Source organism: Phoca vitulina, unplaced genomic scaffold (genome assembly GCF_004348235.1).
Source record: "Phoca vitulina isolate PV1807 unplaced genomic scaffold, GSC_HSeal_1.0 scaffold66, whole genome shotgun sequence".
Lineage (NCBI taxonomy): Eukaryota > Metazoa > Chordata > Mammalia > Carnivora > Phocidae > Phoca > Phoca vitulina.
The window spans coordinates 4,897,498-4,910,379 of NW_022589769.1; the positions used below are offsets into that span (position 1 = coordinate 4,897,498).

At 50.1% G+C, this 12,882-nt stretch overlaps 1 protein-coding gene across 1 annotated transcript in view; it reads left to right on the forward strand.

Moving 5' to 3' along the window:
* SNX29 (sorting nexin 29) overlaps positions 1–12,882 on the forward strand; it is a 510,558-nt gene that overhangs the window by 349,496 nt on the left and 148,180 nt on the right. Inside the window, exons 17-18 of the mRNA XM_032392169.1 lie at positions 6,466–6,521; positions 11,075–11,156. Coding sequence (XP_032248060.1) covers positions 6,466–6,521; positions 11,075–11,156 — 138 coding nt within the window. The remainder of the gene's footprint in view (positions 1–6,465; positions 6,522–11,074; positions 11,157–12,882) is intronic.

Below are 12,882 nucleotides of genomic sequence, written 5' to 3' on the forward strand. Positions count from 1 at the left end.
GTGGCACTGGAGGGCCACTTAGTTTTGGCGGTCAGGGCACTCCGAGGAATGCGTATTTTAGCCGAGTCTTGAAGGGTAAGAAAAGGGCCAGCTGTACAAACAGGTTGGGGGAAGAGAGTAGGGGAACATGACTTGACATAATTCTTGCTTCAAACGTTATTTGAGCATTAAAGGTGCGAATACACCGGCACATAGTAGGTGTGGAACACATGTTGGGCGGGGTCCCCGCGTCTTTGTGGATTCTTTCTCATAGGGCACTCAGAGACAGGTTGTCGGAGACAGGTAAGGGAGGAAGAAACTTCTCTAACAGGCAGGAGGAGGCTTCTCTAACCGTCAGAATGCCCGATTTTCTGCTAGTCCATTGAGACTTGATGTGTTCTGCTTGGAGTCTTTGGGCTGACTTGTGTATCCAAAGATGGGAAAGGACCTGGGATTTCCTGGGGTGAAAGCCAGCCACCTCGGACTGGGTAAGGCCTATGCCTTGCTCCTCTAGGTCCGGTGTGGCATCAAAGAAGACGGGCTGTAAGAAAGGCTTAGGGTTTTAGACCCATGTGTATACCTGTGCACATCTGCTCTTGAGCGGTTGAGTCTTTACGGACCTTCTTCACTCCATCAGAGGTATCTATACCAGCACAGCCTCTTCATTGTGGATCTGGGTTCCTTCTTCCAGGCCTCCCCTTATACAGAAGCAAAATGCAAAGACTGGGGACTTTATAGTGGGAGGCAGCATAGCTTGGTGATAACAAGTGTAGACTCTGGAGCCAGACCCACCTGCATTTGACTCCCACCTCTGTCACTTACTAGCTGAATGACCCTGAGAAAGTTACTTTTGGGGATACCTCTTGCTGTATGTCAAACCACACCAAAACCTGATGACTTCAAAACACAACCCTTTTCTTTTTTTTTTTTTTTTTTTTAAAGATTTTATTTATTTATCTGACAGAGAGAGAGACAGCGAGAGAGGGAACACAAGCAGGGGGAGTGGGAGAGGGAGAAGCAGGCTTCCAGCCGAGCAGGGAGCCCGATGTGGGGCTCGATCCCAGGACCCTGGGATCATGACCTGAGCGGAAGGCAGACGCTTAACAACTGAGCCACCCAGGCGCCCATCAAAACACAACCCTTTTCTTACACTTCATGATTCTGTGGGTTGATGGTGCTCAGTGGTTTTGCTCTGTTGGCTGGGGCTGCAGTCATCTGGGGCTCCACTGAGCTGGACATCCAAGATGGCACACTCATTCTTCTGGCGGTTGGTGCTGGCCTCATGGCGTCTCTGATTCTTCTGTTTATCCACACCGAATCCTCTTGTCCTTGCCTGGGAAATGGGCGTGATGCCTGTGCCCACAGGGCTGTGAGGAGGAGGAGGATGTGGGAAGAGTTGTGATGCGAACGCGCTTCGTAAAGCAGGAAGCCTTTGACGATGCTTGGTGGTGGTGTGTGTATGTTTGCAGCCCCCCCAGGACTGGAAGCGAGGGCAGCTGCAAGCAAGGGGAGTATGCTGTGTCCCCCTTTGCTGCCCCTGCTTGGATCCTGATTCTGGAAGTAGAAGGAGGTAGAGTTTTTCCTGTGGCTCTGGCAGTTGGCTGATTAGTTGTCTCCTCTCTTCCTCCCTCCTTCCCTTTGTATTTAAATAAACATTTATGCAGCACATGTGTTATTCTTTCTGGCAGAATCTCTTTTATCTGAGCCCTTATCCTAGGCTTGAAGAATCGCAGTCAGAGCACCAGGGTGAACCAGTATCTGAATTCTGAATGTGAGGGGCTGTGGTTAGCTGGCCCGTCCCTGCTCCCCAGCACCCCCTCCGAAACCCAGGAAACTGGCCTGTCCCTGCTCCCCAGCCCCCCCCCCAAAAAAACCAGGAAATCCTGAGTCAGGAGAGGTGGGGGAAGCTTCTTTGCTGATGCACCCCGGAAGCGGATTCTCTCCCGATCCATGTATCTGTAGCACCTGGGCTGTTTGTCCAGGAGGATCCAGGGATCAGGGCTGCTGTGTTTCTCCAGTAACGGGCTCTGCCTTTCCTGCCCCCCGCCTACTGCTGCGTGGTTCCCCAGACCACAGGCCGCATGTGCACCTGCCTTGTCTGCAGGGCCAGGGAGAAGGGAATGAGGGCATCCATGCTGCTGATCGCTTTTTTATGCGCCCTGTTGAGGGTGAACCAAACAGGCTGTATCTCAGAGATCCGTCCTCCAGGATTGCCTGTAGCTTCAGGGGGTGTTACAAGGGATGTTTGTGGCCAGTGGCAATAGAAAGTTGATTTTTCTTGCAAAATACTCCCTGCCCCACACTTTTTTCATTGCCAGGCTGTGGAGTAAAATGAGCTTTCTGGATGAGGTCTGTAAACCCCAGATGATATCTGGTACCAGTCTGGATAGACAGCATGAAAAGACAAAATGTTAAAATTGCGTAAGTTTGGGCATTGGTGATCAGCATGCAGGTGCTGTCGAGCTTGGCCTGATTTGCAGGATACATTCCACAGAGGTCGGAAAGTTGACAGATCCTTTTCCAGCGGAGTCTCCGGAACTCACGGACACATGTAAATGTCTCCCGGCTTGCTGATACCAATATGGCCACATAATGAGAAGAAAAGCTCCTAATTCGGAAGGGTTTAACACCTCCCAGCTACATAGATCCATTGTCCAAAATGCTTCCTAAAAACCAACATCCCTGAGGGTTAACTTATCCGTGAAGAAAATGCCTTTCGAGAATCGATTGTTTTAGAAGAAGCTTTTTTATTCTTAGCATTGTAAAGTGATGTCTGTCCTTAAAGCCCTCACCTTCTCTTTTACTTGAGTCCTCTGGTCACCTTTTCCCTTCAGCTTGGTGGGCTCAACCCAGGCAGAACCTTCCCTGTTCCCTCACCCGGTTCCCTGGGTCCAAGCTCTGTGCACTTCCAGTCTGAAATGAGGTTGATTTAAAGGCGGCGGCGTGACGCATGTAATGGTGTGGCAGGTGTCTTCATAGCCTGAGAGCCCCTCCTCCAGTCTGCTTACCTGTTTCTCCCATCATGCCAGAACAGCCTTCCCCAGACCCAGGTGTGGAGGGGGAGGCTCAGGGAAGAGAGGCCAAGAGCCGCCCCACAGCTGCTGGAGAAGGCGCTAGAGTCCTGGCCGTGTCCACAGGGCTCCGTGCGGAAGCGCCGAGGGGAGAGTGGTGTCTGCACGGTGATGTGCCTTCCGAGCCTCCTCTTGTCCTTTTCCATCCCACGTGCGTAAGAGAAGAACGATGGAAGGCAAAGTCTCTATTTTCTGGCTTTCTGCATTTTAGCCAAATGCATTTTTGTGGTGGGTGGATTGGAAAGAGTATCTTATTTACTTCACACAGTAATATGAGTGACTCTTAATATGTAATATGTGTCTGTTTATGGTTACATGGGTAATGCACCTTCATTGGAGACAGTACAGGAAAGTTCAAATACATAACGCAGATCCATCTGTCTTCTCCCTCCCCGAGCTCTGCCAGGGTCATCTTTCTGACCTGCTTCGTTCTGACCTGATACGTGGACGTCCTAAGTCATGTTGTTACCCAGACTGGGCATTTGCAGCTCCCACAGATACCAGGAGCTGTTTTCTGTGCCATGAAAAATTTATCAGAAGCACTCTTTTGGTGGGATAATAAGGTTATTTTTTTAAAGATTTTATTTATTTATTTGACAGAGAGAGACACAGCAAGAGAGGGAACACAAGCAGGGGGAGTGGGAGAGGGAGAAGCAGGCTTCCTGCTGAGCAGGGAGCTTGATGCGGGGCTCGATCCCAGGACCCTGGGATCATGGCCTGAGCCGAAGGCAGACACTTAATGACTGAGCCACCCAGGCGCCCCAGGATAATAAGTTTTTATTTAAATGTTTAATTGGCAGTACATTATTTCAAAGCTCCAACGATGTAAAGGAGTGCTTAATAAAAAGCCTTTCTAGTCTGTGCACCAGCTGCGCAGGCCCCCACTCCCACCTCCTGGTGCCCACAGGGTGCCCCTTTTCTAGGTGTCTTCAAGTTCACTGCTGATGCTTCTTGATGCAAAACCAAATACAACTTGATAGTCTTAACTCTCCACTTTTGCTCCCCAGGTGCACCCTGCTTCGGCTCTTACTTGATCTGTCCTGGAGATCTTTTCATTACAGCACATGGAAAGCTATTTTGTTCTTCAAAAGCACATTTAAAATATTTTTCTAAAGCAATTGATTCAAAAGATACATTTTTTTAATCTTAATGGAAATACAGCAAATGAAAATTCAGCCTCTTTTTTTCCCCATTCCCACTCCTACTGCATTATCAATGATAGCCACTGTTAGTTTTCCTATATATTTCTCCAGAATTATTACTATGCTTGTACTCTCATGAGTGTGCATGTGTAACTGCTTTTTAAAAAAAGAAATCAGGTCATCTCATACGGACATGTCATAATTTCCCAAATCATTTCTGTATAGTTGGACCTTTAGGTTGTTTGAAAAAAATTTTTTCAACTTGTCTAAGCAATGGAAAGAGGAATGATCTTTTTTTTTTTTTTTTTTTTTTTAAAGATTTTATTTATTTATTTGACAGAGAGATAGAGAACACAAGTAGGCAGAGAAGCAGGCAGAGGGAGAGGGAGAAGCAGGCTCCCCGCAGAGCAGGGAGCCCGATGCGGGACTCGATCCCAGGACCCTGGGATCATGACCTGAGCCGAAGGCAGCCGCTTAACCGACTGAGCCACCCAGGCGCCCAGGGAATGATCTTTGATGTAAATTCTGGCCCATGTCTTTGATTATTTCGTGTAGATAAATCCTGGGAGTGAGCTCTCTGGGTCAGAGGATGTGACATTTGTAGGGACTGTGGGACACAGCCTCATGGCTTCCCTAGTAGATTATACCGCCCCTCTTCCCAGCCATCCATAGGAAAATGACGCTCACCCTCACAGCAGGGCCACACTCAGACCCAGCCCAGGGAGTGCCTGGTTTTTTGAAACCAAGGTTTTCTCAGGTCGGCGGTAGACAGGTTTCTCCCTATTGGGTTTGAAGGAATCTCTCAATAGCAACTTCCTAGCAAAAGCTGCTGTAGAGCCCATGGTAACTGCTTAGCTCCACACACCTGCCAAGGGCCCAGGTGGGGTGGTTCTCCCTGCGGGCTGCCACGTGTGGCGTGAGAGAGAGCCCTGGGGCTGGCGGGACAGATCCTGTGTTGGTGCAAGGATAGCAGAACACCCTGCCTCTCTCAGTAATTGCCACGTTATCCGTACAGGGCACAGTTCCTGGGAACTTGCCACCTGCCAGGCACTCTTGTGCACGCCCTGCAGGTAGCAGGTCTTGTGTTCGAGATGACCCTCTGAGGTGTGGGACTAGCCTACCTGCTCTACACGTGAGGACAGTGTGGCACAGAGCAGCCCAGGGATTGGCTCATGGCCACAGGGCCGGGAACCCGTGGAGCGGGGGTTTATCCTGACCTGTGTGCCCCCAGAGCCGAGCCTCCAGAACCATGGCCTTCTCCTGCCGCAGAGGGAGTTACCTTCTGTGTCTCCAGCCCCCTGGAAAGGGCTCAAGTCGTAGCTTCTTCCACCTTGTAGCTGGTTTTCCCTGTGTTTGCTGCAGGTTTATAGCAGCAGAAGTTGCTTTGAAGTTGGACAGACCTGAATTCAGATCCAGTTCCTGCATGTGTGGCCTTGGGCAAGGTCTCAGCCTCCCTGAACCTGTTTCCTCATCTGTGAAGAGTGTGTGTGTGTGTGTGTGTGTGTGTGTGTTGGGGGGGGCTTGTTAGGGAAATTGATGAACATGATAAATGCTCTTGCCCTCATGAGCCCACACCCTCCCCTGTTGCCCTTGGTCTTCCCTGTTTCCATTGGCATCCTTCCATTCGATCAGAAGCTCCTTCCCTGGACGTAACGTCACTGTTCCTGGGGCAGCTGCTAGTGCTGACCATTTTGCGAGCCGCTTTACGTAGAACCTGCCATCCTGCGGGGCAGTGCAGTTTCTGTTACCCAATCACGTTCTCGCGGGGCCCTTCTGAGTCAGCGGCAGCAGCTGTGTTCTGCCTTAAATTGCTCATGCATCACGAGGCGGGAAGGATAGAGCCATGTGGGGGCAGACGTTGGCCTTTTGTGTTTACGTACTAGGTGTGTCTGTGTGTGTGATGTTCATCATGGTGACAGTGGATATTTTTTCCACTGCTCATTTGATATCTCGCATCTCCCATCCTAATTAGGCCTTTATAGCTCCAAAATTACATGATTTTACAGGCCTGCTATTATCTCAATAGGATTAACAGTCCGTTCTCCGTGAAGATAATTGAGATCCCTCATGGTGGCATATTTTTATTACCATAACACCGTCTCTAACCCATCCTTCCACAAAATCTCTTACTGTTTCCCAGTAACTGCTTTTTCACCTCATTCTGAACAGGAAATGTTAAGGGATCTTTGAGAGGCAGAATTCTTAGGTGATTATGCAAACCATGGTAACCAAGATGCGCTTTTCTCTCTCCCTTCCCCCTCTCCCGATGGCAGGTGCCTGGAGATTTGAGTCAAACATCCGAAGACCAGAGTTTGTCGGATTTTGAAATGTAAGTCCACGGCATCTGCTCACGAGGGGCCCTTTAGAAATAGGACTGTGTTGTTGGGCTTGTGTCCCCAGAAGACCACAGGGGGAAACTAAAATCACTGTTGAAATCTGCGTGGGCCAATTTGGTTATCTTGGAGGTGAGAAGTTGTTCGCCTGCAGCCGGAGCCTGGCCTTCAAATGTGTTTAATTTCTGTTCCTGGGTATTGGAAAACAATTAATTTTTTTTGGCCGACATTTAGGATTTGGAAGCTATCATGTAAGAATGTAAATTTCATTTTAAAAATTAAAAAAAAAAGGCTCCGATCCCTACCAGGCCACAGTGGGAGCTGAGTCGCGGCTACATCCCTCACACAGGACCTGTGCTCTTCTGCTGATCACGGTCATCTCTCTGTCCCCGTGTCCCCCCCACCTCCACCCCTGGTGCCTGACTCTGGCCTGCTGCTCTCATTTCATTAGCTGAGTGTCTCCTGGAGGAATATGAGTTTATAAACCCTGAAGTTACTGGAAACCATAGTGGTTCAGGGCATGGGTCTGATTGGTTACTGGCTGTGATTCTGTCTGGTGCCTCTGACAGTAAACTCCTGAAGCACTTAGTTGGTCTTCAGACTATTTCAGATCAGGTTGCCTTGGGGTTTGGACAGGTAATCCCCTTGGGTTGGTAAAGACAGTGGAGCGGGTCCCAGCTTAGGGCCCCACAGAGCCTCCCTCTGCTCTCATTCAGTTGTCCCGAGCAGAAGGTGGCCCAGCCTCCCTGAGAGCAAGTGTCATCTGGGCAAAGCCCGCCTCTGGAGGGCTAGGGTGGGGCATCAGAAAGAGCATTTATCAGAGCCAGGCTGACCCTCCCTGCCGTCCCAGCTACAGGATTCACACTGCTATGACCTTGGGCAAGCCTCTAGACCTTGCTGGGCCTGAGTTCCTCATTCATACGGTGAAGGTCACGCTGCCAACCTCACAGGGCAGTGGTGGCAATGACAGGGAGGTGATGAAAAATGCAGAGGGTTCAGGAGGCTGCTCGGTGCTTGGGTGGCTGTCAGGCTGGTGTAGGGTGAGGGGTCAACGTGAGGCAAAGCTATGAGGGATGGATATCGGAGGTGAGCTTGCCCCCTGTGGGGGGAGCGGGGGTACAGTGTGAAGAGGGTTATGGGGTGGCGGCCTGTGGGGGGAGCTGGGCAGAGAGGTGAGAGCTGTAGAGGAGGGGTTTCAGAGGCCGTCATGAGGCAGAAGGCTCACCATTATAGCAGAAAGCAGTCAGGCACTTCCTGGGGGGGGGGGGGGGGGTCATGCCAGGTCCTTGATGGAGGGCATGAATAAGACTTAGTCCCTGCCCTCAAGCAGCCACTGCCTGGTCCGGCTCCATCATCTCTGTCCCAGAGGTTTGCAGCCCCCTCCCTTGGGTTTGTGCATCTCCACTAAAGCCGAGGGAAGTGCCATTTTCCTCTCTCAAGATGGAGGCCCACATCCCTCATGTAGTTTGCACAGAAGGCCCTTCCTTGCTGACCTCTGGTTTCATCCTCAGCCGTCCCCTGTCTTCTCCCTGCACACAGCCCCTGTGGCCACCGTGACTCCTCTAACTCACCTGGTCTTCCCTGCTCGGGATCATTACTTCCAGACTGTTTCCTCCGTGCCAGGCATTGTTCTCACCCACTGAGTCCCTTTGACAACCCTGTGACATGGGTATCGTCCTCCAGAGAACACACTGAAGGCAGGATTCAAACCTAGGAAGTCTTCATCTGGGCTGTGCCCTTCACAGATGTTAATCTCCCTGCCTGAAGCACCTTTCCAGCCTCAGCCTACCCTCCCCAACTTGGCTCACTCCTAGTACTCCCCAAAGCCCCTCCCAAAGACCGTTTCCTTAGCCTCTGTGATGCCTCAGCCCCCCACCCTGCCCCCACCCTCACCGGCGCCTTTCACTGTCCTGAGATCCAATATTCCTTGGTGGCACTAACAACAGTGATAACTAAATAATGTCCTTTAACAGTTGGAAATATCTGTGTACCTAACAACCGAGCCCCAAAACTTAGCATGTGAAACTTGACAGAAATGAAAGAAGAAATAGGTAGCTCTGCAGTAATAGTTGGAAATTTCAATACCCCACTTGCCATGTTGGGTAGAACAACTAGAGAGAAGACCAGCGAGGAAACAGAGGACTCGAACAATCTGTAAACCAGTTAGATCCGACAGGCATCCGTAGATCCGTGAGCAGAGTATACTTTCTTCTTAAGTGTACTGGAACATTCTCTAGGCTAGACCATACATTAGGCCACAATACAAATCTCTGTAAACTTAAAAACATGGAAATTACACAAAGCATCTTCTTGGGCCTTAGTGGAATAATCGTTAAGGGAGTTGTCTCTCTCTCACTCCCTGAGGGCGGGGACTGTGTCGGCTTGCTTCCTTGCTTTGTCTCCAGGATCTAGAGTAGTGACTGCCATGTAGTCACAAAAGAGTGAGCAAATGAATTAATATCTAGGAGGGAGATGGTCATGTAAATAATTCTTTTAAGATTTTATTTGAGAGAGAGAGAGAGAGAGAGAGTGCACGAGCAGGGGCAGAGGGAGAAGCAGACTCCCCGCTGAGCAGGGAGCCCGATGTGGGACTCGATCCCAGGACCCTGAGATGACGTGAGCTGAAGGCAGATGCTTAACCGACTGAGCCACCCAGGCACTCCAGCAATTCTTTTTTTTTTTTTTTTTTTTTTAAGTTTTTTAAAATATATTGTTTTGAGAGAGGGAAAGAGAGTGCAAGAGCAGGAGCAGAGGGGAGGGTCAGAGGGAGAGGGAGAAGCTGATTCCTTGCTGAGCAGGGAGCCCACGCAGAGCTTGATCCCAGGACTCTGGGATCATGACCTGAGCCGAAGGCAGACGCTTAACCACCTGAGCCATCCAAGTGCCCCTCATTTTTTTTTTTTTAAGATTATTTATTTTAGAGAGAGAACACAAATAGGTGAGGCAGAGGGAGAGGGAGAGAATCTCAAGCAGACTGCACTGAGTCTGGAGCCTGATGCAGGGCTTGATCCCACAACCCTAAGATCATGACCTGAGCTGAAACCAAGAGTCGGACACTTAACCAACTGTGCCACCCAGGAGCCCCAGTCATGTAAACAATTCTAACACTGTATGGGAAATGCTCTGAAAGGGAGAAATGCCTAAGCCAGCCGGGGGTGTCTGGCCCTTACCAATCAGGAAGGTTAATGAAAAGCAGATTGTTCGGTACATTTCTGCACTGCACCCACCCCCTTGACAGAAATGAAAGGGGAGCACTTCGGCCCTAGTACAGTGGGAGACCTTTACAGGAGGAATGCCATTAGATGTAAAAACCAACTTGATGGCTCAGAATTGCAGTTTTTACTTGGAGCTCTGAGGAAGTGATGAATTATTTTGCCCCATGAAGGAGGTCAGCACCTCATCTCAGAGCTTAGAAGAAATGCTGCTTCAGGAGAGAACCATTTCTTTGTGAAACGAAACTGCTCTCCACTGTAGAGATTGGGAGGCCACTGAGTCATGGGATCTTCCACCATTGTCTCCAGTTGTGTTCTAAGCACAGGAGGCTGGCGCATGGCTATGAGCTGCTCTTGAGAGAGGAGGAAAGTTCAGGAGAAAGCATTTAGCCCTGGGACGACTCTAAGTAGAGGCCGGGACTGGAACCTCCCAGCCCTTCCAGAATTGTGCATTACCGTTTTGGTAACCGTCAGGATTGATCTTCAAGCATTAGCGACAGTCAGCCCGTCTGTCCGCATGCCTTGTATTCAGCCGGTGGGAGATTGGTGGTGGCGGGTATGTGGGCCCAGAGATTCAGTTAGGTGAAGGTCATCACATAAGACAAAACTCACAGAACTCAGAACTGAAGGGACCCTTGAAGACCCCTTAAATATCCTGTGAGCATTAACTGCAGTACTATAGATAAAAGCACGGAGTCCTATGTTGTAGGTACTCAGTAAATGATTTGCACTTGAATTTAAATCTTGGTTTATTGGAGCCAAACACAGTGTTTCGAAAGTTGCAAGAGGGGTGTTTGTGCCTGCCTTCCTGGTTTCCCCTTTCCCGCCCCAAATAGCTGTTGCTTGCCTAGCCATGGACGTCGGCCTCCTGAGCGTTTTTGTGGAATCTGATCTTAAAATGGGTGCCAGGGTCTAGAGCGAGCACAGCAAGGAGGCGGCGTGACTCCTCCGGGTGCTCCAGGTACCCTGTGGTCATCAGTGCACGTGTCCCTCCGTAGCTGCCTGGGGGCTTCCAATTATCAACCCCTTTTTCAGATGAGGAAACAGGTTTAGATAAATTCTGAGTCACGGTGACTCAGTTGTAAGAATGGAAGGGCAGCCCTTTCTCATTCCAAAGTACAAACTGTGTATATAAAGAACAAACACACATGGATTAAGTCCCTTCAGAATAATGCTGGGGGCTAGGTGAGCAGGCTCACACTGGCCCCGGGGCTTACTCCTGTGTGCGACAGATGTTGTCACCAATTGCTTGTGTGTAATGCCTCTTAGAGAAGATGATTTCCTCTCTCTTTCTTGGTAAATTAAAATGACTAATTTTGATCTTTCTTTTTGGTCAGATCAAACCGGGCACTGATCAACGTCTGGATCCCGTCGGTGTTTCTCCGGGGCAAAGCAGCCAACGCCTTCCATGTGTATCAGGTGAGCCCCTGGTTTTCAGTTGGATGTCCCCACTCGGGTGGAGCGGACGGCTATTCGTGGCGCTGTGGTCTGTCTGTCTCTTGGTGATGGAGCGCTGTACTTAGGAGGCCACGGCCTTCCGGCTGCCCCGCCTCCCTGAGGAAGGAGTCCTTCCCTCATTCACAGAGGAGGGACTGGGGTGGAGCCTCTTCATGCCGGTCAGGCCTCATGGTGTGGCCACTGCAGATCTCAGCGCGGACTGCTGGAGCCGAGATGGAGTCTGTCGGCTTGTGTCGCAGCCATGAGGTCTGGGTGTCGGTGCGGCCTCGGGCGTGGTTGAACCTGTGGCCACAGATCTGTCGCCTGGATCCCCTGCTCAGGTGTCCTCTTCAGGCTGGCACTCTCTGCAGCTTGATGGATGGCACTCCGCCTGTCTGGGAGATTTCAGCGTTTCTCCCAGACCTGTCTTGGATCAGGAACCCATTTCTGACCCTCCAGGCTGGGTGATGCACTTCTGTGATTGGCCAGGCTCGGACATGACCACTGCTGGCCCTGGGGTGTGCCGGAGAGAGGGGAGAGCAGTTCTCCAAACGAAAACCAGACTCCTCTCCTCAAAAGAAGGGGCAGCAGTTACTTGACAAAGCCAGCACTGCGTGTGTCAGGGTCACTCCCTGGCTGGGGTTTGAGTGTTAAGGACCGTGGGGCCTTTGTCTGCTTTGGGGACCCGGGACCCCAGTTTTCCATCTTTTCTCTGATTTTCCGATACCTCTTTCAGCCTTGCCTTCTTACCATCTTTTTTGTTGTCATTTTTCTTTGTTTTGTTTATCTTGGATCCTGATCTCCAGCTGTTGATGTTCACCTGTCCTGGACTGCTTTGTTTTCAAGTCTGACTCTTAGCTGTCTCCTGGGTCTGTCATCTTGTATCACGACAACTTTCATTAGGTTTTGTTCTTACTCCCTGTCAGCTCTGTGAAAAGCCTTGAGTTTTGCTGCCACCCCCACTTTTTTTTTTTTTATTTTTCAGTAGGGAATTGACCACTGAAGATGTCTTCTCAGCTATTAAGATGTTTTCCCAGAGCCTGGGGTGGTGAAAAAAGGACAGTGAACTTGAAAATAGGAGCCCTGGTTTCAATTTCGTAACCTTAAGTGAATCTCTGTTTCCTCATCTGTAATACGGAAACAATCCTACCACTTACCTTGCAAAGCTCTTGTCAGCTCGAGGAGCGGCCGGTACCCCGTGCACACTCTGTATTCTTGTCTTCGTACTTCTCATCTTCCCAAATGCCCGCCCTCTGTGGTCTTCGGTGGCAGGCCTAGTGGCAGGTGTGTGTTTTATAGGAACGGGTATCAGCATCTTAATATCTCATGGACAGATGAGCTAGGGTTTGGCACGGCAGCTTGCACCAGAGAGTGACTTTAGTTTACTTGTTCGTCTGGGCAACGGCAGTTAGTAGCAGGTTCTTAAGTGTTGGAGAATCTGAGTGTTCATGATGCTCTCGGCTTGGGCTTGAGAAGAATCAGACAGGACAGATTTCTGCATGTCCCCTTCGTTTTCCTTCTCTTCTTAAGCCAAACCAACCAGAATCCCTCTTACTTGAGTGTCCTTCGAGTTCTGCTTTGTGGTCATCGGAAAGCTGGGAGGTGTTGCCTGGAGGATGGAAAAAGTGAAGCCGACAGCTTTATTTTAGAGCGAAATTAAAATGTGATCTCACTTGAGAGGTTTCCTTGACCTTTCATTTCTGAACCC